This window comes from Scardinius erythrophthalmus, assembly GCF_964197995.2.
Source record: "Scardinius erythrophthalmus genome assembly, chromosome: 12".
NCBI lineage: Eukaryota > Metazoa > Chordata > Actinopteri > Cypriniformes > Leuciscidae > Scardinius > Scardinius erythrophthalmus.
Window position 1 is genome coordinate 1419442 of NC_138232.1, and position 26318 is coordinate 1445759.

Here is a 26318-nt window from a genome sequence, read left to right on the forward strand (position 1 = left end):
TCTTACCTTGGCTTAGATTTCTACACACTCTTACCTACCTTGGCTTAGATTTCTACACACTCTTACCTACGTTGGCTTAAATTTCTACACTCTTTCTTACCTTGGCTTAGATTTCTACACACTCTTACCTACCTTGGCTTAGATTTCTACACACTCTTACCTACCTTGGCTTAGATTTCTACACACTCTTACCTACCTTGGCTTAGATTTCTACACACTCTTACCTACCTTGGCTTAGATTTCTACACACTCTTTCTTACCTTGGCTTAGATTTCTACACACTTTTTCTTACCTTGGCTTAGATTTCTACACACTCTTACCTACCTTGGCTTAGATTTCTACACACTCTTACCTACCTTGGCTTAGATTTCTACACACTCTTACCTACGTTGGCTTAAATTTCTACACTCTTTCTTACCTTGGCTTAGATTTCTACACACTCTTACCTACCTTGGCTTAGATTTCTACACACTCTTTCTTACCTTGGCTCAGATTTCTACACACTCTTACCTACCTTGAGTTAGATTTCTACACACTCTTTCTTACCTTAGCTTAAATTTCTACACACTCTTACCTTGGCTTAGATTTCTACACACTCTTACCTACCTTGGCTTAGATTTCTACACACTCTTACCTTGGCTTAGATTTCTACACACTCTTACCTTGGCTTATATTTCAACACACTCTTACTTTGGCTTAGATTTCTACACACTCTTACCTTGGCTTAGATTTCTACACACTCTTACCTACCTTGGCTTAAATTTCTGCACTCTTTCTTACCTTGGCTTAGATTTCAACACACTCTTACCTACCTTGAGTTAGATTTCTACACACTCTTTCTTACCTTGGCTTAGATTTCTTCACACTCTTACCTACCTTGGCTTAGATTTCTACACACTCTTCTTACCTTGGCTTAGATTTCTACACACTCTTACCTACCTTGGCTTAGATTTCTACACACTCTTACCTACCTTGGCTTAGATTTCTACACACTCTTACCTACCTTGGCTTAGATTTCTACACACTCTTACCTTGGCTTAGATTTCTACACACTCTTACCTACCTTGGCTTAGATTTCTACACACTCTTACCTTGGCTTAGATTTCTACACACTCTTACCTTGGCTTATATTTCTACACACTCTTACTTTGGCTTAGATTTCTACACACTCTTACCTTGGCTCGTTTCCTGGTGTGTCCATGATTCTGACAGCGCCGCTGTAGGGACAAAACACAATGTTTATTAGTGACCATTTAAAATCATTCATTAATGATGAACTTCAGCACCAAACAAAACTTGATGGTCGATATTTCACAGATAGGAAGTTGACAAATAACATTATATTCAACATCAAGATTTTAGGTTAAATTTTACATGAATATTTCTGGTGTGGTAACTGGTCACCATTTAATCAACTTTAAGCCTTTTTTCTTTTGATTCAGTTCAATTAAAACCTGGTCTGTGGCAGATCAGAAAGTTTTAGCTGGAGTTTAAGGCATTGTGCTTTTTTAATATAAGTTTTAACTCATTTTATGCTCATTAATGCTGAAGTCTAACCATGTAAAACCAGTTTGTGGTCAGTAAGAAATGGACACTTATTCAGCAAGGACACATTAAATTGATCAAAAGTGACAGTAAAGAAAAATTATAATCTTACAAAAGATTCAATTTCAAATAAATGCTGTTCTTTTGAACTTTCTATTCATCAAAGAATCCTGAAAAATAATATGCATCACAGTTTCCACAAAAATATGAAACCGTTTTCAACACTGATAATAATCATAAATGTTTCTTGGGCATCAAATCATCATATTAGAATGATTTCTGAAGGATCATGTGACACTGAAGACTGGAGTAATGATGCTGAACATTCAGCTTTGATCACAGGAATAAATTACACTTTACTATATATTCACATAGAAAACAGATGATTTATATTCTAATAATTTTTCATATTTCTAACGTAAAACTTCAAACTGCCTGAGACCAACATCATCTTGGAAAACAAAGAAAGTTTCAAGTAGTGCTGGGTATCGATTCAGATGTTCCAATACAATCCGATTTCGATTCTAAATTCGATTTCCGATTCGACTCAATGAATATATATTTAATACAAATCCTATATTTGTAAAAACAGTGAACATAAGTTCACAAGTGGTTAATTAATAAAAAGAAAATATGAGCCACAAACCTGTATATTAAACTCTTTTTATTTTAGGTACACTTGGGGTACATTAAAACCAGTGTTGGGAACGTTTCTTTAAAAAAGTAATTAGTTATAGTTACTCACTACTTGTTCCAAAAAGTAACTTAGTTAGTAACTGAATTACTCTATAATAAAAGTAACTCGTTACCAGGGAAAGTAACTATTTGCGTTACTGTTAAAAAAAAAAGTTGCTATATGTCAAAGAATTTGGAAACACTTTGCAGTTTGAATGTCCTGTATAAACAAAATTACTGAGTATGTTTTTATGTTTTCACTGTTCGATCGCGTTCGCGCCTCACACACACACACACACACGAGCGCGCACACAAATGTAAACACTTTGCGACTTTTCGATCGCGCCCGCGCCTCTCTCCCTATCTCTCACACACACACACACACACACACATTCCAGCATTCCAATCTTTAAATCGCAGCCTGCTCCAGAGCTAAGGCGGGGCTACAGATAAAGAACCCGCGTATCTAACAGTAGTTCCGCATTACATTCATTAATTTGCACGCGAGTTTTATTTATTTTTATACCGTGTATTGTCCTTGTAAATGTATGCACCGAACCGTGACGCCCGTACCGTTTCGGTTCAATACGAATACATGTACCGTTCCACCCCTAGTTCTTGCCTTTGTTTGACCTCAGTGAATTTGAAGTAGTATATCTCCACCTTGAAAATGCCAACTTTTCATCGGATTGCTCCTGACTCGCCATCTCTGCTGCTTCATCAAATCTCTGTTTAGCTTGTGTGTGTGTGTGTGTGTGTGTGTGTGTGTGTGTGTGTGTGTGTGTGTGTGTGTGTGTGTGTGTGTGTGTGTGTGTGTGTGTGTGTGTGTGTGTGTGTGTGGCGCGTGTGCTGGCATGTGTGTAAAAACACTGGCTCTGATTGGCTACCATGAAAGACATGACTCTGCCTTAGCCAATCATAATCGCTTACCTCGTTATTAACCCTCCTCCTCACTAGCTGTGCGAGCCAGGGGTGCGTTCGGATTACACAGTTTATCAAAGAATGTCTAATAGAGTTTATTCAATCAATGCATAGTAACGCACCACATTTAACGTCCAGTAATGTTAATTGGCGTTGTAACGACGGGAAAGGTAATTAGTTAGATTTGTTAGTGAAAAAATAACGTTGTTACCTAACGCCGTTCTTTTAAACGGCGTTATTCCAAACACTGATTAAAAAAATAACCCAACTCTATATTTCAAATGCATACAATGAATAGACAGGATTTTGATGAAAGATGAAAAATTGATGCTGAAAATTGGACAAGTCAGAAGAGTCGCATGCCATGATCAAACAGGATCAGGTTATTTTATGTTTAAGATTAAACAAACATAAAATAAAATATCACAGCATTAGCTGTAACATGGAGGCTGCAAGCCTATGAACAGTGGAGGAAAACCAATACTGGCTTTTGGGTGATAGATAAATAATTGACCCTTCGCAAGGAGTTTGATTGACAGGCGATCTGACCAATCATAATCCACCATGGGCCATTTTTGTCCCACAAATCAGTCAGGAGAGTTAGTAGATAAACGTTGGAGGTTTGAACTTGAAAAATCAACCACATTTTAAAAAACGATTAATAAAAATAAAAAAATAAAAAATTATTAAAAAATTTTGCCCAGCCCTAGTTTCGAGTCTCCTTCCTAGTGCTTGTGAAATCTGCAGAGGTTACCTGAGCATCCTGGGAAAGGTTATCGTCAGGATCTGTTATGTCTGCGTTGGTGTCTTTAGAGGGAGCGGATGGGATGGTTTTTCCACGGATGCCTTCGGGAGCATCGGTGAGCATCGTATCGTCGTTGTTCTCCATCCCGTCGGCAGGGAAAACCACTGACATTTTCCCTTAAAGTGCAAACCAGCACACCTAACAAACCCAGACAGCGGCTGAGGAACACAAGAGGAGGAGGAGATGCAACATGAGTGACCGCTTCAGAATCCAAATTTCCTGATAATTTACTCTCCCACACGTCATCCAAGATGTTCATGTCTTTCTTTCTTTAATCAAAACGAAATATAGGTTTTTGAGGAAAACATTCCAGGATGTTCCTCCATATAGTGTCTTCAATGGGGTCCAACGGGTCGAAGGTCCAGATGTGAGTTTCAGTGCAGCTTCAAAGTCTCGACACGATCCAGCCGAGGAATAAGAGTCTCATCTAGACAAACCAGCGGCCATTTTAGAACAAAATAAACATTTATATACTTTTATCCACAAATGCTCGTCTTCCACAAGCTGTGATGCGCCACACATTACGTAATCAGGTTGAAAGGTCACGCGTGTTCCGGGTCAGAAATGTAGGGAAGGGCGAAAAACTTCTCCTCCAACTTCAAAATCGTTCGACATGGTTGTTTTAACTTTTTTTTTGTAAATGGCATTTGTCTTCTAGGTCTAAACACTAGGTCTGTACTTGCACCTACGTCACGCTTGACCTTTCAACCTGATTACGTAATGTGTGAAGTTGTGGATGTGCAAGACCAGCATTTGTGGTTAAAAGTATATAAATGTTTATTTTGTTCTAAAATGTCCGCTGGTTTGTCTAGATGAGACTCTTATTCCTCGGCTGGATCGTGTCGAGACTTTGAAGCTGCACTGAAACTCACATCTGGACCTTCGACCCGTTGGACCCCATTGAAGACACTATATGGAGGAACATCCTGGAGTGTTTTCCTCAAAAACCTTCATTTCTTTTCCACTGAAGAAAGAAAGACATGAACATCTTAGATGACGAGGAGGAGAGTAAATTATCAGGACATTTTAATTCTGAAGTGAACTAATGCTTTAATGGTAGTAAAATTGTACTTTTTGCAAGTATCATGTGATCAAGTCATCAGTATTTTACCTGACACACCAGGTGCTGTAGTGTGGTGGTGTGTGTTCTTCGGTGTGTGTGTGTGTGTGTGCGCGCGTGTTTCTATGGCTGAGAAGAGCGCGGGGGGCACGTCATGGTGAAAGAGTGTCTTCTAGGTTTCCTTGCATCCTGAACGGCGCTCACACACACACACAACCATCACAGCTCCTGCTGGAGAGAAACACACCGGTTACATGAAACCAAACACACAATATAAACAGATTAAAGCGAGATGCATGCGTTTAAGAGTGAATACACCTCTATGTTTTTTAAATATCCGGCAATTGTTCTTGATCATCATTGCCTTTTTCCCTTAAACAATGACTCTCTTTGTTTAGGTAAAAATACATGTGTCATTTTTTTAATAATTATTTCCTAATTTTGAATATCACAGATTTGAAATTTCTGGTGGGTTCTCGACTGTTAGTCAAAATCAGAGACAATGATAACACTATTTGAAATCTAATTGTCACTCTCCTTAAATTTCACCAGTGTTTCCATTGCAAATTTGGCTATGCGGTATCTTTTATTATTTACTTATTTAAATTAATTATTTTACGTGTTTAATATATCTCATTTGGTCCATTTTTACAATTCCACTTTATCCATAATGTCACGTTGGGCAAAAATCGTATTTTTTTATTTATGTAGTTGTCCTTGGTCCTATCCTGTGATTGCACCGTTTATTTGTCTGTAAAACTGAAAATACTACAACAAATATGATGAATGTGAGTGAATGCAGCAGCAGACGGTGTGAATGCATCTGCATGTGGGATAGAAAGCATGCCTGTAAACGTGTCGTCATAGACTGTGTTTGGCATGTAATACCAGCGTACTAAATACTGAAGAATGCGCATACACACTGTACACGCCTGCCAGTTATAAACAGCAGTGTATAATAATAAACTCGGCTGCTGCATGACCCGATCAACACAACCACCGTCAGAAAGAGCAGAACGTTCAAGCACAAGACATTAGTAGTATTCAGTACATTGAAATACAACAAAATGATATAACATAACATATAACATAACACAACACGTCACATAATTGCATGTTATGTAATGTGTTATATGTTATGATAAATGTTCTGTTATTTAATGTTATGTGCTGTTGTTATAACACATAACACAACATAAAAAATAACATTGCATAACATAAAACATAACATGTAACACAACATATATGTTGTGTTCTGTTATTTGTTATGTTGTTATATATTAACATTAAATAACTTAATATGACATAACGTAACAACATATGTTGTGTTGTTATGTTGTCTTGTTTTGTTGTTCTGTTGACATTTAAATGTAACATTTAACATAAAACATAACATAAAGAATACATGTTATAAATGTTACATATAAGTTGTATTTTGTTATGTTAACAAACATATGACATAACAAAACATGTAACATAACATGTTTTATGTTATATATGTTGTGTTGTTGTGTTATATGTTATGTTGACATTTAAATGTAACATTTAACATAACGTAACAATAAAACAACGTAAAAAATAGAACGTTATGTTATAAATGTTATAACATATTACATAACATCATATAACAAATGTATATAGGAACACAGAAGTGCAGATATTACATACACACACGGGAAATGTAGTGCACAGAAACTGAGACCGTATGTACAAGCGTTTAATAATAATTGATTGAATGTTGCATCTATTGAGTGGAATCACTGCAGAAATTGTGACATTTTTAATCCAGTTTCTGTACAGACTGTCCGATCAGCACAAGCGATGAAGGATGATTTTGCTTTCTGTTCATTCGTCACGCTCGAAATGGAAGATGAAACGCATTGCATTGTGGGATACAGGATCTCAACACTCATTTGGGCAAATGTAGGTCATCCATGTTTCTGAAGAACATTCCCATCCTGAGCACACACTGAACGCGACACACACTGAACGCGACACACACACTGAACGCGACACACACACACACACACTGAACGCCACACACACACACACTGAATGCCACACACACACACTGAACGCGACACACACTGACACTGAACACGACACACACTGAACAGGACACACTGAGACACACACTGAACACGACACACACTGAACAGGACACACTGAGACACACACTGAACAGGACACACTGAGACACACACTGAACACGACACACTGACACACACACTGCAGACTCAGATGAGGTGATCGCTCCCTATTCTTACACTATAAACAAAGGAATCACTGGAGTGTGCAAAAAAAACTTCATACCTGTGTGTGTGTGTGTGTGTGTGTGTGTGTGTGTACAGAGGAACATGGAACAGTGCATTTTGTGTTGTGTTGAGGAACTTGCCATCTGCTGTAAAACGCACACGCACACACCCACACCCACACACACTCTCATAAGACCGCAGCAGAGACTGAGCCGCTGAAAGAGCGAAGGAAACTCCAGCGCTGACGTCACACTGCAGAGAATGAAGAGAGCTGGGGTTCCCGACTGCAGAAAACACGTCACCAGCAGCACATGACACCGCCGACCAATCACACACACACACACACACACACACACACACACGCACTGCAGCAACGAGGCCATCCTCAAGAATCAACTAAAGAAGAAGATGAAGGAGAATGAATGAGGGAGAAGAGCGTTCATGAATGAGCCGTCGCCATCTCTCTCTCTCTCTCTCACACACTCACACACACACACACACACACACACACACACACACACACACACACACACACACACACACACACACACACACACACACACACACACACTCTCTCTCCTTCTGTTGCCAAGGAGACGCCAACATCAGCTGCTGCCGCTTGTGTTCGAGAGCAAGAGTGAGATATTGAACATGAATATCAGAAGCAAACACTAATGTCTTCAGGTGTGATGTGGAGCGCGTCGCTCCGCCGGCCGAACGACCACATGATCTCAGTGAGGCAGACAGAAATAAACCAGTGTACACACACACATTACACAACACACACACATTATACAACACACCTGGGCAGCTGTACACACACACACACACACACACAATACAACACACCTGGGCAGCTGTATACACACACACACACACACAATACAACACACATGGGCAGCTGTGTACATACACACACACACACACACACACACACACACACACACCACACAGTGACCCAGTTAAGAGACACACCACACCATTGCCAAGTTACCTTGTTGTTGCATATAGAATAAAAATAAATAATAATAATAACCACAATATCTTTGTTCTGAGAAGTCATATTCATTGTGAAATGTAGGAAAACTAATAATTTTCATTCACCAAATTATATTCCAAAATTAACATTCTGCTGGTGGGTGAGGAATTAAAACATGTATCTTGCATTATTTTTATTATAAACAAGCAAATATAAATGATCAAATAAAATCTATTAAAATTAAACAGCTAAATAATAATATATAAAAATAAAGTAATACATGGTTTAGTATCTTAGAGAAACAGCACCTAAGAAAAGATGTGAAGACACATCATGATTTTGTTCCTAATAAATAGTGTTCTTGGGTTAAATGTCTGAAGTTAAATAGTAATGATGGAGAAAAAAAGCAAAAATATGAAAGTCACCATTCAAAAATCAAACAAAAGACAAAAACAAATGCAAAATAAGGTGAAACTGCAAAAATAAACTTAATGCACAACATGTATATTGTAGTTATCTAATAACCTTAAACTGAGAATATTATTGGCACTTTGACGAACTGCTTTTGTTCCTCGTTTGCAAGTCGCTTTAGATAAAAGCATCAGCTGAATTTATATTCAATATACATTATATTCATTAGTGTTTATATTTATACTCATATATATATATATATATATATATATATATATATATATATATATATATATATATATATATATATATATATATATATATATATATATATATATATGATGTTTCATTCACCCAAAACCGAACGATTGTGAGAAGATGAGAAAAGAATGAGAGAGAGAATAAGAGTGAATGATGCTGCGCTGTGGTTTTATAACACTGCCTGTGTGTGTGTGTGTGTGTGTGTGTGTGTGTGTGTGTGTGCGTGTGTGTATATCACTGTAACGCGCTGAACTGCAGGGGAAATGCGTCACAGAAGGATTCCCTGTTTCAACAGATCGAGAACGACGGCGCAGACAGAAGGACGACGCAGAGAGGAAGCAAATAACGAGAGAAAAGAAGGAGGGATGAACTGAAAGAACAGCAGAAGAGAGGAGAGATGAGTCAGAGTCGGTCCCACCGGACTGAGTGGGCTGGGGGGGGGGGGATGACGTCACATGACCTGACGACAAGAGAGAGGGCGAACGAGCAACACAACCTATGGAGGGGGAGAGAGAGAGAGAGAAAGAGAGAAAGAAAACGAGCAATACAACCTATAGAGAGAGAGAAGAAAGAGGGCGAACGAGCAACACAACCTATAGAGAGAGAGAAGAAAGAGGGCGAACGAGCAACACAACCTATAGAGAGACAGAAAGAGAGAGAGAGAGAGAGAGAGAGAGAGAGAGAGAGAGTGCGTTTGTGTGTGTGTGTGTGAGAGAGAGAGAGAGAGAGAGAGAGAGAGAGAGAGAGAGAGAGAGAGAGAGAGAGAGAGAGAGAGAACGAGAGAGAGAACGAGAGAGAGAACGAGAGAGAGAACGAGAGAGAACGAGCAATACAACCTATAGAGAGAGAGAGAGAGAAAAAGAGCGAACGAGCAATACAAGATATTCATATATTCATATGTTAATTTTTAACAAGACAATGTACACTTATAGAACGATTTGATGACGATTGAATGAATCTCTTAATACTTCACAAGTGAATTAATACTTCACTTGTTTCATTACTGGATGAATCAGTGTTTTTGAATGAATCTCTTGAATGGATGATTCAGTGACTCACTCATATAGACTTCACTTGTTTCATTACTGGAAGAATCAGTGTTTTTGAACGAATCTCTTGAATGGATGATTCAGTGACTCACTCATATAGACTTCACTTGTTTCATTACTGGAAGAATCAGTGTTTTTGAACGAATCTCTTGAATGGATGATTCAGTGACTCACTCATATAGACTTCACTTGTTTCATTACTGGAAGAATCAGTGTTTTTGAACGAATCTCTTGAATGGATGATTCAGTGACTCACTCATATAGACTTCACTTGTTTCATTACTGGAAGAATCAGTGTTTTTGAATGAATCTCTTGAATGGATGATTCAGTGACTCACTCATATAGACTTCACTTGTTTCATTACTGGAAGAATCAGTGTTTTTGAACGAATCTCTTGAATGGATGATTCAGTGACTCACTCATATAGACTTCACTTGTTTCATTACTGGAAGAATCAGTGTTTTTGAATGAATCTCTTGAATGGATGATTCAGTGACTCACTCATATAGACTTCACTTGTTTCATTACTGGAAGAATCAGTGTTTTTGAATGAATCTCTTGAATGGATGATTCAGTGACTCACTCATATAGACTTCACTTGTTTCATTACTGGATGAATCTGTGTTTTTGAACGAATCTCTTGAATGGATGATTCAGTGACTGCACATCCTGCACAGTTTTTTCATGATCAAAGTGACTCCAGGCATCACTGTGCGCTTTCAAATCCACAGTGTCCCTTTAATTCGCCGCTCTGGAAGGTATGCTGTCCTAACGCCAACCAATCAGACCTCAGGAACGGCCAAAAATGCCTCAATAACCAATCAAAAAAAGAAAGAAATTTATATTTTTCATAAGTCACGGCGATCATTATTTTCTTGCTGTCATGTCCGAGTACTCGTGCACATGCCTAGAGTAAAGAAGCGTTTTTGTCATTTTTTTTATTAGGTTTTTAAAAAAATGTCTATACAGTTTTTATTAAGCTTTAGTTGTAGTTAACCTAACATCCTTTTTTTGCTTAACCTAAACCAAATGAAAATGTAACTACATCCTTGCCTCATTTAGTTCTATGAATATGCAAATTAGCCCCGCCTCCACTCTAAACAACATTAAAAGCTTGATTTTCACCACAGGGGGACTTTCTCAATAATAACCCTGACCCAGATCAAGACGAACAGGAACTTAAAAACATGAACACCACAAACAGTGCTCTGCTAGACCATGATGCATCACTCACGCTGTGTGGGAGAGATATCGTTCAGCCCATCTCCATCTTTCAGGCTCTAAAAATAAGTGTGTCAGGTTAAAATCTGGGGCTGTTTTGGCTCCCATTACAACCCTTATGCAATCTCCACTTCCCTTCGTTTGAGACCGACAGAAAATTCTCAATGATGAAACTGACGCCTGATTGGACGAGGCCTCGACCAATAGGAAGAGGAGCTCCATGGCAACAGGCTCTGTCACCAAGAGAGAATAGATCTCCCTCCCCCCATGTGGTGCACATCTGCCCCGTACCCCAATTACACACACACACACACACACACACACGTCTGTGAATCACCCCAATTACCCGAGTGTGTGTTTAGAGGGCAGAACAAACGCTTCACCCCGTCACGCCCCTGTTCTCTCTCTCTCACACACACACTCTCTGTCTCTCCGTTCATTCTGTCTTCAGTCGCTCTGAGAACATGCCGAGAGAAACGCCAATCACGCCTTTCTGCTCCTTCCAGGCTGACACAGGTAGTAGGCGAAACAACAGCCAATAATGTTTGCCATTTCTGTAACAGAGCAAGTTGGAACGATCAAGACTTCTGCCGGCCAGTCCAATCTGAGCCAATCAACACTGAGTGCCACTAATCAGATCGACTGTGTCCAGACTCATGCATCCTTAAAAGTCGCCCTGTGGTGTAAATCCAGCGTATAATGTTTTTTATGTGTCTATGTGGTGTTTTTAATCTGCTTTAAGACAAACCATGTGTAAATTCATAAGTCGACAGCATTGCTGAGTATTTCCTCCTTAAAACTGCAGTGAACCAAAGACAGTCTCAAAAACACGCTTTGAAATCGCTGGTGTTTCTGACGTCACAAACTACCTTGTAACCAATCAGATCAACGTGTGATCGTCAACCAGTGGATCTCTGAGCTGAGCGAGTGAGTGGAGGCGGGGCTCATTTGCATATTCATAGAACCGCGCATACTAAATGAGGCAAGGGTGTCGAGTTACATTCAAGCTATTTTAAGGCATGAAGAAACTAATAAATGTGTCATTTTGGTGTTAAATTATGAGTTTTAGGGGATAATATTTTTGACTACAGGGGGATTATACATGTACTTGCAAAGTTACTTTTAGTCAGTAGAATATCTGTTGGAGATCGAAGATTTGAAGAGCATCAAAATAAAGTGTATCAGATATTAAGCATAAAACCGTGTGTTTTCTGAATGAGACGCATTTGAAGTTGCTAAAATATCTGATATAAACGAGTGGATCTCTGAGCTGAGTGAGTGACTGGAGGCAGGGCTCATTTGCATATTCATAGAACCGTGCATACTAAATGAGGCAAGGGTGTCGAGTTACATTCAAGATATTTTAAGGCATTTTTCAAGGGAAAAAACGTTTAAATATGTCATTTTGGTGATAAAAGATGAGTTGTAAGGGATAAAATCTTTGACTACAGGGGGACTTAAAGACTTCTTCACTATTAAGTACATTTTGAGAATCAGTAGTTGCACATGAACATACGCACCATCATTTGAGATGGTTTTATGCGGTTCTCAATATTAAAAATGCACCATGATATATGTAACCTAATCATCTGAAACGGCTGATTGTGCAGCGCTCGAGGCGGTGTCAGTCGCGGTGCCCTCGGTGACGTGTGTATCCCTGGCACTGCCCACTTCACGCTGCGCCACTCCATCTGCTCAGGTACCACCGTCTCCCATCCTTTCTCTCAGTTTCTACTCTCTCGGCCCTCAACGGTGTGGAAAAACACGTCTATTTTCATCCATGCTCCCGCTGGGAGAGAACAAGAGAGAGCAGCAAAACCTTCAAACAACCGTTGTAAATAAAGGCACAGAAAAAGGCATCAGGATTATTGCATTAGCCTGGCATATGGCCCGGACTGGCACTCAAACTGGCACCAGTTGACCGCACCGAGGAATCAGAGTGCAGACAGCGGTTCACTGTTGGTCACTAGGGATTGTGCCGATACAATCTTCTTTTTCCTGACGTTTTAAAATTTGGACTTGGCAAAACACTGAATTTTTAAAAATCGAAAAGGCAAAAATCACTGATATTTAGGACTGCTTAATTATATTACAAGCAAAACCATCGCGAAAATATCATTATTTATACGCACTTTTAATGTGACTACTAAAACCTCGTCATTAGACTAGTTTGACAGTGCAATCATGAGCATGACAGCATTAATACAGGGATGTTTATATATAGCGTCTCTGACTTACACTTCAGTGGCAAAAACAGTGTTAGAGTTGATTAAACGTTTGATTAATTCCTGTTAAAATCAGTTCAATGAAACAATTCCAACCTTGAATCTATTTGAAAGTGTCAAAATAAGATTTTATATATATATATATATATTTATATATATTCAATACAATATGCAACATATTTATCTATTTAATTAAACACAATTTTAATTTAAAACTCATCTTTGATCACAAATATGAAATAAAATGAAATTGCTTTAAAATATCTTGAATATTTTACCCTTGCCTCATTTAGTATTCGCGGTTCTATGAATATGCAAATGAGCCCCGCCTCCACTCACTCACTCAGCTCAGAGATCCACTGGTTGACGATCACACGTTGATCTGATTGGTTACAAGGTAGTTTGTGACGTCAGAAACACCAGCGATTTCAAAGCGTGTTTTTGAGACTGTCTTTGGTTCACTGCAGTTTTAAGGAGGAAATACTCAGCAATGCTGTCGACTTATGAATTTACACATGGTTTGTCTTAAAGCAGATTAAAAACACCACATAGACACATAAACAACATTAAAAGCTGGATTTACACCACAGGGGGATTTTCAACATTTAAAAATAATGACAATAATCATGTCGTCTGGAGAAAATGAAAAGTTACACCCCTCAAACACTCTCAATTCACCCCTGAAAGCAAAATATGCTTTTAATATGCTCTGAAATAATGCGCATTTCAATAATGAATAATATGAACAAGCAAAAAAAGTTGAAAACCGCAGATGAGAAGCAGTCCGAGACGCCAGTGAACAAACAAGCCGTTTAAAGATCAATCACAAGACCTTTTCTCTGATCTCGGTTTATGCATCATTAAAACACACCTTTCATTAAAGCGACATGCAAAGACATCATCCAGAAGTTTCCAATACAACAGTAAACATGGAAATATGTGTTCAAACAATCATCGTCAAACACGATAAGACCTCAAACATCATCATGAATAATTAGTTCTTACTGTTACATAGGTTGCGTCCCTTGTTGTTTAAAGTTGTTGTTTTAGGAAGCCAAGCAAAGACACAAGCAAACCGATGTAAAATTAATTAAAAACCGCACAAGAGGGAATAGAGCATTCAAACAGGGAGATGAGCAGAAGCGCGTCGTACTGACTTTAAAGTGAGAACAAGTGAGAGAGTTTGAGGCAAGTATCACAGTTATACGCATGAAGATGTTCAATACTGTATATTTATTAACGCACTATCCTCTGATCTCACATTAGGACTGTACATGAGGGGAGTGCAGTGAACCTGATGACTTTGAAGCCAATTACACCGTTAGCTGATCTCCATGGGTTGGTATTGATTTTTCCTTTCCTCTGCCTCAATCTCTCCTCCACAAACACACACACAGAGATATTACACACAATTATACGCCTTTTTCCCACGGTTGGTCGTTAGTATGCAAAGGAGACGCCAGCTATCAAGTACACAGACAGCACAGATAACCAGACCCTCTAAAGCACATCGATGCCGACGCTTACGAACTGATTCATCTCATATTAGTTCACTTCACTGGTTCATTTCATCAGGAAGAAACATGAATCATCTCAATGTAAAAACGCCAAAGCATGCACTTTATGCAGTGATGAATAGGCCTGAAACATGCACACATCGTCATGCATGTCGAAAATTCATGAATGAAGCAAATATTTATGTTTATTTATGTTATTTATTAATAAACTTGCATACAAACAGCCAATGAATGAATGAATGAATGAATGAATGAATGAATGAATGAATGAATGAATGAATGAATGAATGAATGAATGAATGAATGAATGAATGAATGAATGAATGAATGAATGAATGAATGAATGAATGAATGAATGAATGAATGAATGAATGAATGAATGAATGAATGAATGAATGAATGAATGAATGAATGAATGAATGAATGAATGAATTTATATAGTGCTTTCAAGAATGGATAAAAGACCACATGAGATAGACATCATATCATATCATATATATGATTATTTAAACTTGGCATTTCAGAACAGGTCTGCATGATTAATCAGAATAAAAATGAAATTGCAATATGGCTTAGCACACTAATTAAATGGCAAAGGCTTTGATTTAATAACAAACATGCGCTGCATGTTCCAGAACGAAGCGCAGCACTGTGGCACTTTAAGCCGCTTTCCCCTCATCACTAGCATTGCAACTTTAGTTTTCTAAATTTTAACATTGCAAATTTACTGTAAAATAAATATTTTTATTTTTATTTAATACTCAATTTATTTAAAAGTAATCTCATATTTTGTTTAAAATTATTTTGCTAATTTTTAATTATATAATAATTATTATTATTATTATAAATATAACATTGATATAATAAAAAAATATTATTATTGTTATTATGCAAATTGATATATATATCAATTTGCATAATAATAATAATAATATTTTAAATGATATTAATGATATCAATAAATGATTATATTTATTATATATATATATATATATATATATATGTATATGTATATATATATATATATATATATATATATATATATATATATATATATATATATGACCATATTTTGTAAACCATGCAAGCAAAGCAAACCTATAAAATCATATTTTAAAATACCAAATTTTCGCAGAATTTTTTTTTAGATATTTCTCCAAATGAAGTGGCCCCAATATAGAACAAACGTAACATTTACATTATATTTGTGCATTTAGAAGACGATTTTATCCAAAGCGACTTACAAAAGAGGAACAAACCAAAGCAATTTGCCAAAGAGCAAATAACATCATATAGAAAAATTAACATAGATCTGTCAGGTGACGCGTCACATGATCAGAAGGCCGGTGAATGACGGCAGGTTCACAGTAAGTATGAAGAACCTGAAGAAACTCAACCACACCTCCACACACACACACACCCAAAGAGGACCTGAAAGAGGGCAGTGTAACAAACCACCTCGAACTTTAACAAATACACACAATATTATGGATCTTAAACTATAATACAAGTTACTTAATGGTCCTCATGTAGCTTCTCATCTTCTAGACCAGCACAAGTGTAGAGTTGCACTCAGCGGTTTGATTACGACAACTGAGATGAATATAGACGGACCGGATTGTGCGGCATGTTGCAAATGAGACACAATTGGTCTCCAGGCCAGAACGATATCCAGTCTATTGAGCTAAATAAGAGCAGGGTAATTTCTGTCACAGCTCGATAACAAGACAACAAAAGGCTAAATATTTATTTTCGGAGAACATGTTGACTCGGCGCTCGACATCTTGCGTGTCGTTGTCAGAGGCTGCGTGAGTCACGGGCAATATGTCCAGCGACTCGGTTCTCCGCAATCCGTCAGCTGTTCTACGCGTCATTCAAAACTAAATCATCTCATTAATATTCATGAGGGCCGGGACAGAGCCATGCAGTTTTAACACATTTTCTGCATGAATTATGGTGGAGAGTGTGCAGGATTTTAATCTGAATGTATTAAAAGGAGTTCAGAGAAAAGAAAACATGGTTAACTTGGGGGGAAAAAATGTGATTGGTCATGATGGTTGACTAAATTGACTAGTCATCAGGTGAGTTTAATTATGCAGGCCTTTCTTTAGACCATTGTGCAATTTACTACATATTACAAAATTGACTCTTGATCTGTTAAGGCAACTGTCCTACAGGTCTATTACTGATCTACATTTGTAAATTTAAGAGGAAATTGTGAGTGGTGCTTCTCTGAGTGAACGAATTATTATTTTTCTAATAAAAAAAAAAAATTGCAATTTAAAATGTGTTTTAAAGACAAAGCTCTAGATTTCCTATGCATGTTTGTAGGGTTACACAATTTGCCTTACAAAAATATAAAATAAATAAATGATAATAACAACAACAATGTAGTAGTACAAAATCAAAATTTTATAATATATAAAATAATAATAATTAAAGTAATAATGCTAAAAAAAATAAAATAATAAAAATAACTAAAAGTAATAGCACTAAATAAAAATAAAATAAATAAATATTTAAATAAAGTAATAATGCAAAAAAAAAATAATAATAATAACAACTAAAATAATAATACTAAAAAATATTTTTAAACAAGCAGCATTTACTGTGAACAGAGACACAGTTCGCTCTGAGACACTGGATCGTGAGCTATCGTATAAATAAACAGTGCTGCGCTTCACTCTGAAACACGTGACGCATATATTCATTTAATTAAACTGCAGTGATTGCGATTTAATAATCGCACTGAGTCATATCACGATTTCGTTTTTATTTTTTGATTATTCATGCAGCCCTGCTTAAAGGGGTACTTCACCTCTGGAAAGATGAATGTGTATTTAAAATAGGTCATTTATGTAGAAGAAATGTGAAATTATTTTTGAATTTGGAGCTTTCTAGACTGAGAAAAGCCAGAAAATGTATTTTTTGCTTATGTGGATGAAAGACAACAACTCCCAGAATGCACTTGCTTCGCTGCCCTACGAGGCCACTCCCAAGCCACGCCTACCGGTAAGAGAGCGCAGTTGAAAACAACAAGGCTAGGCTACTAGCGAGTCTCCGTGATGAGTCTGCCCGGGATTTCGAGATCGCCCAAAATGTCCGGGATCCGGCTTTCTACTGATGAGCGACACCTGTGAGACGCACCGGTCTCGTATCTCTCACGGAGGAGCGGGAATTTTCTTAGCAATGTTAAAACGCACATCAACCGATCACTTGTTTAGCGTTCATGTAAACACTACATTCAGATTCACCAATCGGAATGAATCCAGTTAGATTGAAACTAAAGGTGTGCATGTAAACAATGAATGGCAACTGCAGAAAGCAAAAGCCGAATCCCGGAAATTTTGGACGATCTCGACGGCCGGACAAGTCCGGGAAAAAGAGGATGGTACTACTCAGCTTTCTCCTACTACTCAGCTTTCTCCACAGAACAAGAGCCTGCTAGCTTAGCTTCCAAAGAAAGATGGCCGACACTACAGTATGTGTACATTCTGTGAGTGAGATCCGGGACAGCTCCTCCTACTGGCTGTAGTCTATAGCCTCTGGCCAAAAAATCCTCAGATGACGCAAAATGACGATTTTTGCGTCATCGGAGGATTTTTTCCAGACAAAAAATACATAAATCTCTCGTCTCAGGGGGATATGAGGGAGGAAAGCACGGTAATTCGAAACTACTACAGGTTTTCTACTAATACAAAGCTTAATGCTAAATCCTGAAGTATCCCTTTAATACAGGATTTACAGGTTTCAAAAACAAACAGTTGTGTACGTGTCAATTACCCCGAAGCCATCAAACGGGAATAATTTCCAAACAAACGCTCTATTCCTTAATGATAGAGAAAGTGCATGCTGAAAAATGAAAAGGCGAATGATCAAATCACCGTTGCAGGATGAGGAGGAAAAATGTGGCTAAATAACAGTGTGAGCGCTGCGTGTTATTTATAGACACAGATACTTTATTCAGGAGAGCAGCACTGTGCAGTCTCCATTTCTCTCGCTTTATTCCCATCTCTGCTGAGGATTCTCTCGCTCTTTGTTTCTCTCCCTCACTGACACTCTGTTCTGGCACACGGGTGTTCAAAAATAACCCGCGTGTGTTTGCGTGAGGCTCAGGTGGAGAAGCATACCAAGGGTTCGGGCTTTGCAGGGGAACATGCTTGTTTTTGTGATATAACGAATATTCACAATGAAACTCACAATGATTTTGCTGCCAACTTAAAATTAAGCAACGTCGTAAATATTGGCAAAAAAATAAAAAATGTATTCATAATACAGGTCTTATTTAGATAAATTAATCTGTTTTTGCGTAACAAGAATGAACCTCATTGGTTCTCGAGAAGCTCAAACGTGATGCATAACACAAGAATGAACCTCATTGGTTCTCGCTGAAGCTCAAACGTGATGCGTAACACGAGAATGAACCTCATTGGTTCTCGAGAAGCTCAAACGTGATGCGTAACACGAGAATGAACCTCATTGGTTCTCGCTGAAGCTCAAACGTGATGCGCTACACGAGAATGAACCTCAATGGTTCTCGAGAAGCTCAAACGTGATGCGTAACACGAGAATGAACCTCATTGGTTCTCGCTGAAGCTCAAACGTGCTGCGTAACACGAGAATGAACCTCATTGGTTCTCGAGAAGCTCAAACGTGCTGCGTAACACGAGAATGAACCTCATTGGTTCTCGAGAAGCTCAAACGTGATGCGTAACACGAGAATGAACCTCATTGGTTCTCGAGAAGCTCAAACGTGATGCGTAACACGAGAATGAACCTCATTGGTTCTCGCTGAAGCTCAAACGTGATGCGTAACACGAGAATGAACCTCATTGGTTCTCGAGAAGCTCAAACGTGATGCGTAACACGAGAATCAACCTCATTGGTTCTCGCTGAAGCTCAAACGTGATGCGTAACACGAGAATGAACCTCATTGGTTCTCGCTGAAGCTCAAACGTGATGCGTAACACGAGAATGAACCTCATTGGTTCTCGCTGAAGCTCAAACGTGATGCGTAACACGAGAATGAACCTCATTGGTTCTCGAGAAGCTCAAACGTGATGCGTAACACGAGAACGAACCTCATTGGTTCTCGCTGAAGCTCAAACGTGATGCGTAACACGAGAACGAACCTCATTGGTTCTCGCTGAAGCTCAAACGTGATGCGTAACACGAGAATGAACCTCATTGGTTCTCGAGAAGCTCAAACGTGATGCGTAACACGAGAATGAACCTCATTGGTTCTCGCTAAAGCTCAAACGTGATGCGTAACACGAGAATGAACCTCATTGGTTCTCGAGAAGCTCAAACGTGATGCGTAACACGAGAATGAACCTCATTGGTTCTCGCTGAAGCTCAAACGTGATGCGTAACACGAGAATGAACCTCATTGGTTCTCGAGAAGCTCAAACGTGATGCGTAACACGAGAATGAACCTCATTGGTTCTCGCTGAAGCTCAAACGTGATGCGTAACACGAGAATGAACCTCAATGGTTCTCGAGAAGCTCAAACGTGCTGCGTAACACGAGAATGAACCTCATTGGTTCTCGAGAAGCTCAAACGTGATGCGTAACACGAGAATGAACCTCATTGGTTCTCGCTGAAGCTCAAACGTGATGCGTAACACGAGAATGAACCTCATTGGTTCTCGCTGAAGCTCAAACGTGATGCGTAACACGAGAATGAACCTCATTGGTTCTCGAGAAGCTCAAACGTGCTGCGTAACACGAGAATGAACCTCATTGGTTCTCACTGAAGCTCAAACGTGATGCGTAACACGAGGATGACCCTCATTGGTTCTCGAGAAGCTCAAACGTGCTGCGTAACACAAGACTGAACCTCATTGGTTCTCGCTGAAGCTCAAACGTGATGCGTAACACGAGGATGACCCTCATTGGTTCTCGAGAAGCTCAAACGTGATGCGTAACACGAGAATGAACCTCATTGGTTCTCACTGAAGCTCAAACATGATGCGTAACACGAGAATGAACCTCATTGGTTCTCGAGAAGCTCAAACGTGCTGCGTAACACGAGAATGAACCTCATTGGTTCTCACTGAAGCTCAAACATGATGCGTAACACGAGAATGAACCTCATTGGTTCGAGAAGCTCAAACGTGCTGCGTAACACGAGAATGAACCTCATTGGTTCTCGAGAAGCTCAAACGTGCTGCGTAACACGAGAATGAACCTCATTGGTTCTCGAGAAGCTCAAACGTGATGCGTAACACGAGAATGAACCTCATTGGTTCTCGAGAAGCTCAAACGTTATGCGTAACACGAGAATGAACCTAATTGGTTCTCGAGAAGCTCAAACGTGCTGCGTAACACGAGAATGAACCTCATTGGTTCTCGAGAAGCTCAAACGTGATGCGTAACTTGAGGATGAACCTCATTGGTTCTCGAGAAGCTCAAACGTGATGCGTAACACGAGAATGAACCTCATTGGTTCTCACTGAAGCTCAAACGTGATGCGTAACACGAGAATGAACCTCATTGGTTCTCGCTGAAGCTCAAACGTGATGCGTAACACGAGAATGAACCTCATTGGTTCTCGAGAAGCTCAAACGTGATGCGTAACACGAGAATGAACCTCATTGGTTCTCGAGAAGCTCAAACGTGATGCGTAACACGAGAATGACCCTCATTGGTTCTCGGGAAGCTCAAACGTGATGCGTAACACGAGAATGAACCTCATTGGTTCTCGAGAAGCTCAAACGTGATGCGTAACACGAGAATGAACCTCAATGGTTCTCGAGAAGCTCAAACGTGATGCGTAACACGAGAATGAACCTCATTGGTTCTCACTGAAGCTCAAACGTGATGCGTAACACGAGAATGAACCTCATTGGTTCTCGAGAAGCTCAAACGTGATGCGTAACACGAGAATGAACCTCAATGGTTCTCGAGAAGCTCAAACGTGATGCGTAACACGAGAATGAACCTCAATGGTTCTCGAGAAGCTCAAACGTGATGCGTAACACGAGAATGACCCTCATTGGTTCTCGGGAAGCTCAAACGTGATGCGTAACACGAGAATGAACCTCATTGGTTCTCGAGAAGCTCAAACGTGATGCGTAACACGAGACTGAACCTCATTGGTTCTCGAGAAGCTCAAACGTGATGCGTAACACGAGAATGAAACTCATTGGTTCTCGAGAAGCTCAAACGTGATGCGTAACACGAGAATGAACCTCATTGGTTCTTATAGAAGCTCAAACGTGATGCGTAACACGAGAATGAACCTCATTGGTTCTTATAGAAGCTCAAACGTGATGCGTAACACGAGAATGAACCTCATTGGTTCTTATAGAAGCTCAAACGTGATGCGTAACATGAGAATGAACCTCATTGGTTCTCGCACGTCAAACAAACATGCTTGAGCTTCCGTTTACCCTATCTGATGTGTGCGGTGATAAATGTTCATATATGAATAAAAGCCTAAATTAAGACTGTTCATCATATAAAGCGAACGAATCTCTTCAGAAAATTGACTAAACCACTCGATTCATATGGATTCGTTTTACAATCTCTTTATGAACTTTTCAAAGCGTCAATAGAGGGACAGAAATCTCTCAGATTTCATTAAAATATCTTCATTTGTGTTTTAAAGTTGAACGAAAGTCTTACTGGTTTGGAGGGTGAGTAAATGACAGAATTTTAATTTTTGGGTGAACTATCCCTTTAAATCTCAGTTCCTTTTTATGAACTAAGTTCTTGTGAATCTCCCCTGCGCCGCCTCCTGATGTCCTGCGCTCTAACACACATCTCTCATCGGTGTGTGTGACATGAATGACGTCTCTCTCTCCTGCAGAGATTCACCCCCGGCGTGGGTGACGAGGACGCAAGGACACAGTGAAAGGGAATTCCTCATTACCTCAGCAAATACACTCTCTTTATCGACCTCTACGCAAGTGGGCAGACGGGGATCGCTTTCAACACTGCACACACACACACACACCCACCCACGACCGACTGACCCACACTGAAGCCTGTCGATCATCAACATGCACTTCCACAGATACGTGAAGCATAATGCAAACATTCACAAGACCGATTCTGCATGCAAGTAATGCTTTCTAGCATCATTCAAGCGAAACAATTAACATTCACTTGCGTGCGAGAACGGCTCATTCACCTCTACCAGCTCCACCTGACGTCAGTGAATGATGTCAAAACCCACGGCAAGAGAGTCAGAAATCTGCGGCTGTCTGAAAGCAGACTTAACAGCTCAGCTTCACATGTCGATGCATTGTTTTTTTAAAACAGGCTTACAAGAAACTTCAGCGCATTTCTTCTAAACTCTCTGACCCATTTTCACCAGTCTCGGCTTTATGGACTACATTTCCCATAATGCACCTGATGGTTTAGTCATAAGCAGAACGTTTCAGTGTGATTTTAAAATCACCCGAATACACTCATAAGCAGCCCTTTACTTTTCACATGCATGCATGCCTGCACATATGCACCACACACACACACATACACACACCGCTTACTATATCGGCTGATTTATCGCTGATCTCCCCGTATCATTAGGTGCAGCGCCGAGCGCATTTCAGTTTCTCTAACAGAGAACAGACAGTTCTCCACCTCTCCGCTTAGTTTTCTCTCTCGCTTCGTTTCTGACGCCCCCCTGCTTTTTCTGAATGAAGCACAGCCGATCTCTCTCTCTCTCTCTCTCTCTCTCTGAGTGAGCATGCGCCCATTTACTCATCCTCCCTCCTGTTTCCTTCACTCATTCACTCTCAAACAGCGCAAATGCACTGATGAGAAATTCAACACTCACGAAAACGACACGCTAGACAGATGAACATGGGTATTTGACTAACATACAGGTTTCTTCCACATTATAGGTTAAAAATAATATATTTGTATTAGGGACGCACGATATATCGGCCACCATATCGGTATCGGCCGATATATGTTAATTTTTAATGTTATCGTTATCGACCTGATAAGAAAATATGTCCAATATATTCTGATAAATAATGGATTATTTCCTTCAGCTGAGACACTTCAGATGCGCACAGTTCAACATGATGGGTTTAAATTGCTATAAAAATTATTGAAAATCACTTCAAAAAGGAAAATACAGTGAAGTGCAACGTGTGCAGCGCAAGTCTGTCATATCGGCTACATCAAATCATAATGAGAACATTATAATTGTGTGTTTGGCACATGGATTTAATGCTGAGACTTTTGTTTTTGTAATCAGGCTCTCAGAAATTATAGAAGAATTTGGATTTAGATTTATCGGCCGATATATCGGTTATTGGCTTTCAAATATAAAGAATTATCGGTTATCGTTATCAGCCAAAATGTTCATATCGGTGCGTCCCTAATTTGTATGAGAGAAAGTGTATGTTGTGGGTGCAATAACTGTTTCACACTGAAAAAAATTAGTTTTTTCTTCTAGATGGAAAAAATAATGAACAGAACACGATGACCTGCAATATTAATGCAATGCTGTCATATCAATCAGTCATAAGTCCAACTATACAAGAGTCAACAGCTTCTGACAATGTGTTGAGTGGGTCACTGATGTGAAATCTGTGCATGGAAGCAAAGCCAGCTGGGAAGGAGTAGGTGTGCCGTCACAGAGAATACTGGTCAGCGTAACGCTTTATTGCAGATCAATAGAAACTGGAGATGTGCGTGCATGTTTGTGCTGTCTGTCTGTGTTGCTTTTACTGTCCATCTCCAGAAACAGGACAGACATTACTGATGGGAACAACCCTTCATACTCTCACCTCATCCTGAAGAGCTTCTGTCAACGCTACGGTTTTCTGTCATAATCATTTGTTAACAAACAAGTATTCATTAATTCAATGAGCTCATTGTTTCTGCCTCAAATTGTTACATTGTTTAAATGCATTTTTTGGCATGAATGATTGAATTTTGGAATACATTTTTAGCTAACTTTGATTTGTATATGTACATTTCAGCCAATCAGAACAGCGTGTGGGCAGAGTCACCCAGTCAGAACAGTGTGTGGGCGGAGTCAGCCAATCAGAACAGCGTGTGGGCGGAGTCTCGTGGCACCAGAGAGTAATCCTGACGGCAATAGCAAGAAAATGGATAAGCAGCTTCATAATCAAATTCACAAATATTACACCATTTAAACATTATTAAAAATACATAGGCTGAGTTACTAAAACAATCTTTGTCAAAGAATACACTTGTTTGTTCACAGTTTGAACGTTCTTGTTTCCATTTGTTTAATTTCAAGATCTGAGGTGAATTATCCAGTGTTGCTTTTACAGCCTCAAAGCTGGAGCACTAAATGATATTCAGAGTCACATTACACGCTTTTAACATTAAATAAAGCACATAAACAGCACCTGAGATCATCATCGCCACACTTTGTGTTTGTTGTCCCAGCGCGACGTCACAGAAAAATAGAAACCATCTCTAAAATAGAGTCGTCACGTGTCGCCGTCGCGGCTGGTTAGGACAAACACTCTGATTGACATGGAAAATAACCTTTTATCACACGTCGCGTGTAGTTAGGACACGGTGTCATCCATCAAAACTTTACTAGCAAGACGCTGGTTTGCTTTATCTAGCCGAGAAACGTAGTTAGCGTATCATCTGGCCATTCAGCCGTGGGATGCTTTGACATTCTGTTCAGTCTGTATTTCACAGAAAGGCTCGCGCTCTTCAGAAACAATCACAGAATATGACAGAACTCGTGTTTTACAGTCTGGAATGAATAAAACTAGCTGCGAGTCACTGCTCTCTCTGATGTAATCAGCCTGGTTTTCTTTAAATTAGCACTGCTTTGGACTAATTGTTTGAATGAATTCACTTAAAGGATCACTGGACTGAAAAGTTTAGCGACTTAAAATGATCCGATTGCACAATGTCTATATGGTGTTTTTAATCTGCTTTAAGACAAACCATGTGTAAATTCATAAGTCGACAGCATTGCTGAGTATTTCCTCCTTAAAACTGCAGTGAACCAAAGACAGTCTCAAAAACACGCTTTGAAATCGCTGGTGTTTCTGACGTCACAAACTACCTTGTAACCAATCAGATCAACGTGTGATCGGCAACCAGTGGATCTCTGAGCTGAGTGAGTGAGTGGAGGCGGGGCTCATTTGCATATTCATAGAACCACGCATACTAAATGAGGCAAGGGTGTCGAGTTACATTCAAGATATTTTGAGGCATGAAGATTTTTTAATTAAAAAACATTTAAAAATGTAATTTTGTTGGGTTTTAAGGGATAAAGTTATTGAATACAGGGGGACTTTAAGGATTTTGAAATTATTGCATGTGTAAACATTGACAGCCCTGAGTTAAAGGGTTAGTTCACCCAAAAATGAAAATTCTGTCAGTAATTACTCACCCTCATGTTGTTCCAACCGCGTAAGACCTTCGTTCATCTT

At 39.2% G+C, this 26318-nt stretch overlaps 1 protein-coding gene across 1 annotated transcript in view; it reads right to left on the bottom strand.

The window, feature by feature from the left end:
* Positions 1–26318, bottom strand: part of r3hdm2 (R3H domain containing 2) — a 91926-nt gene that overhangs the window by 55307 nt on the left and 10301 nt on the right. Inside the window, 3 exon segments of the mRNA XM_081381576.1 lie at positions 1176–1217; positions 3896–4104; positions 5058–5234. Of these exon segments, the coding sequence (XP_081237702.1) occupies positions 1176–1217; positions 3896–4057 (204 nt within the window). The 5' untranslated portion in view covers positions 4058–4104; positions 5058–5234.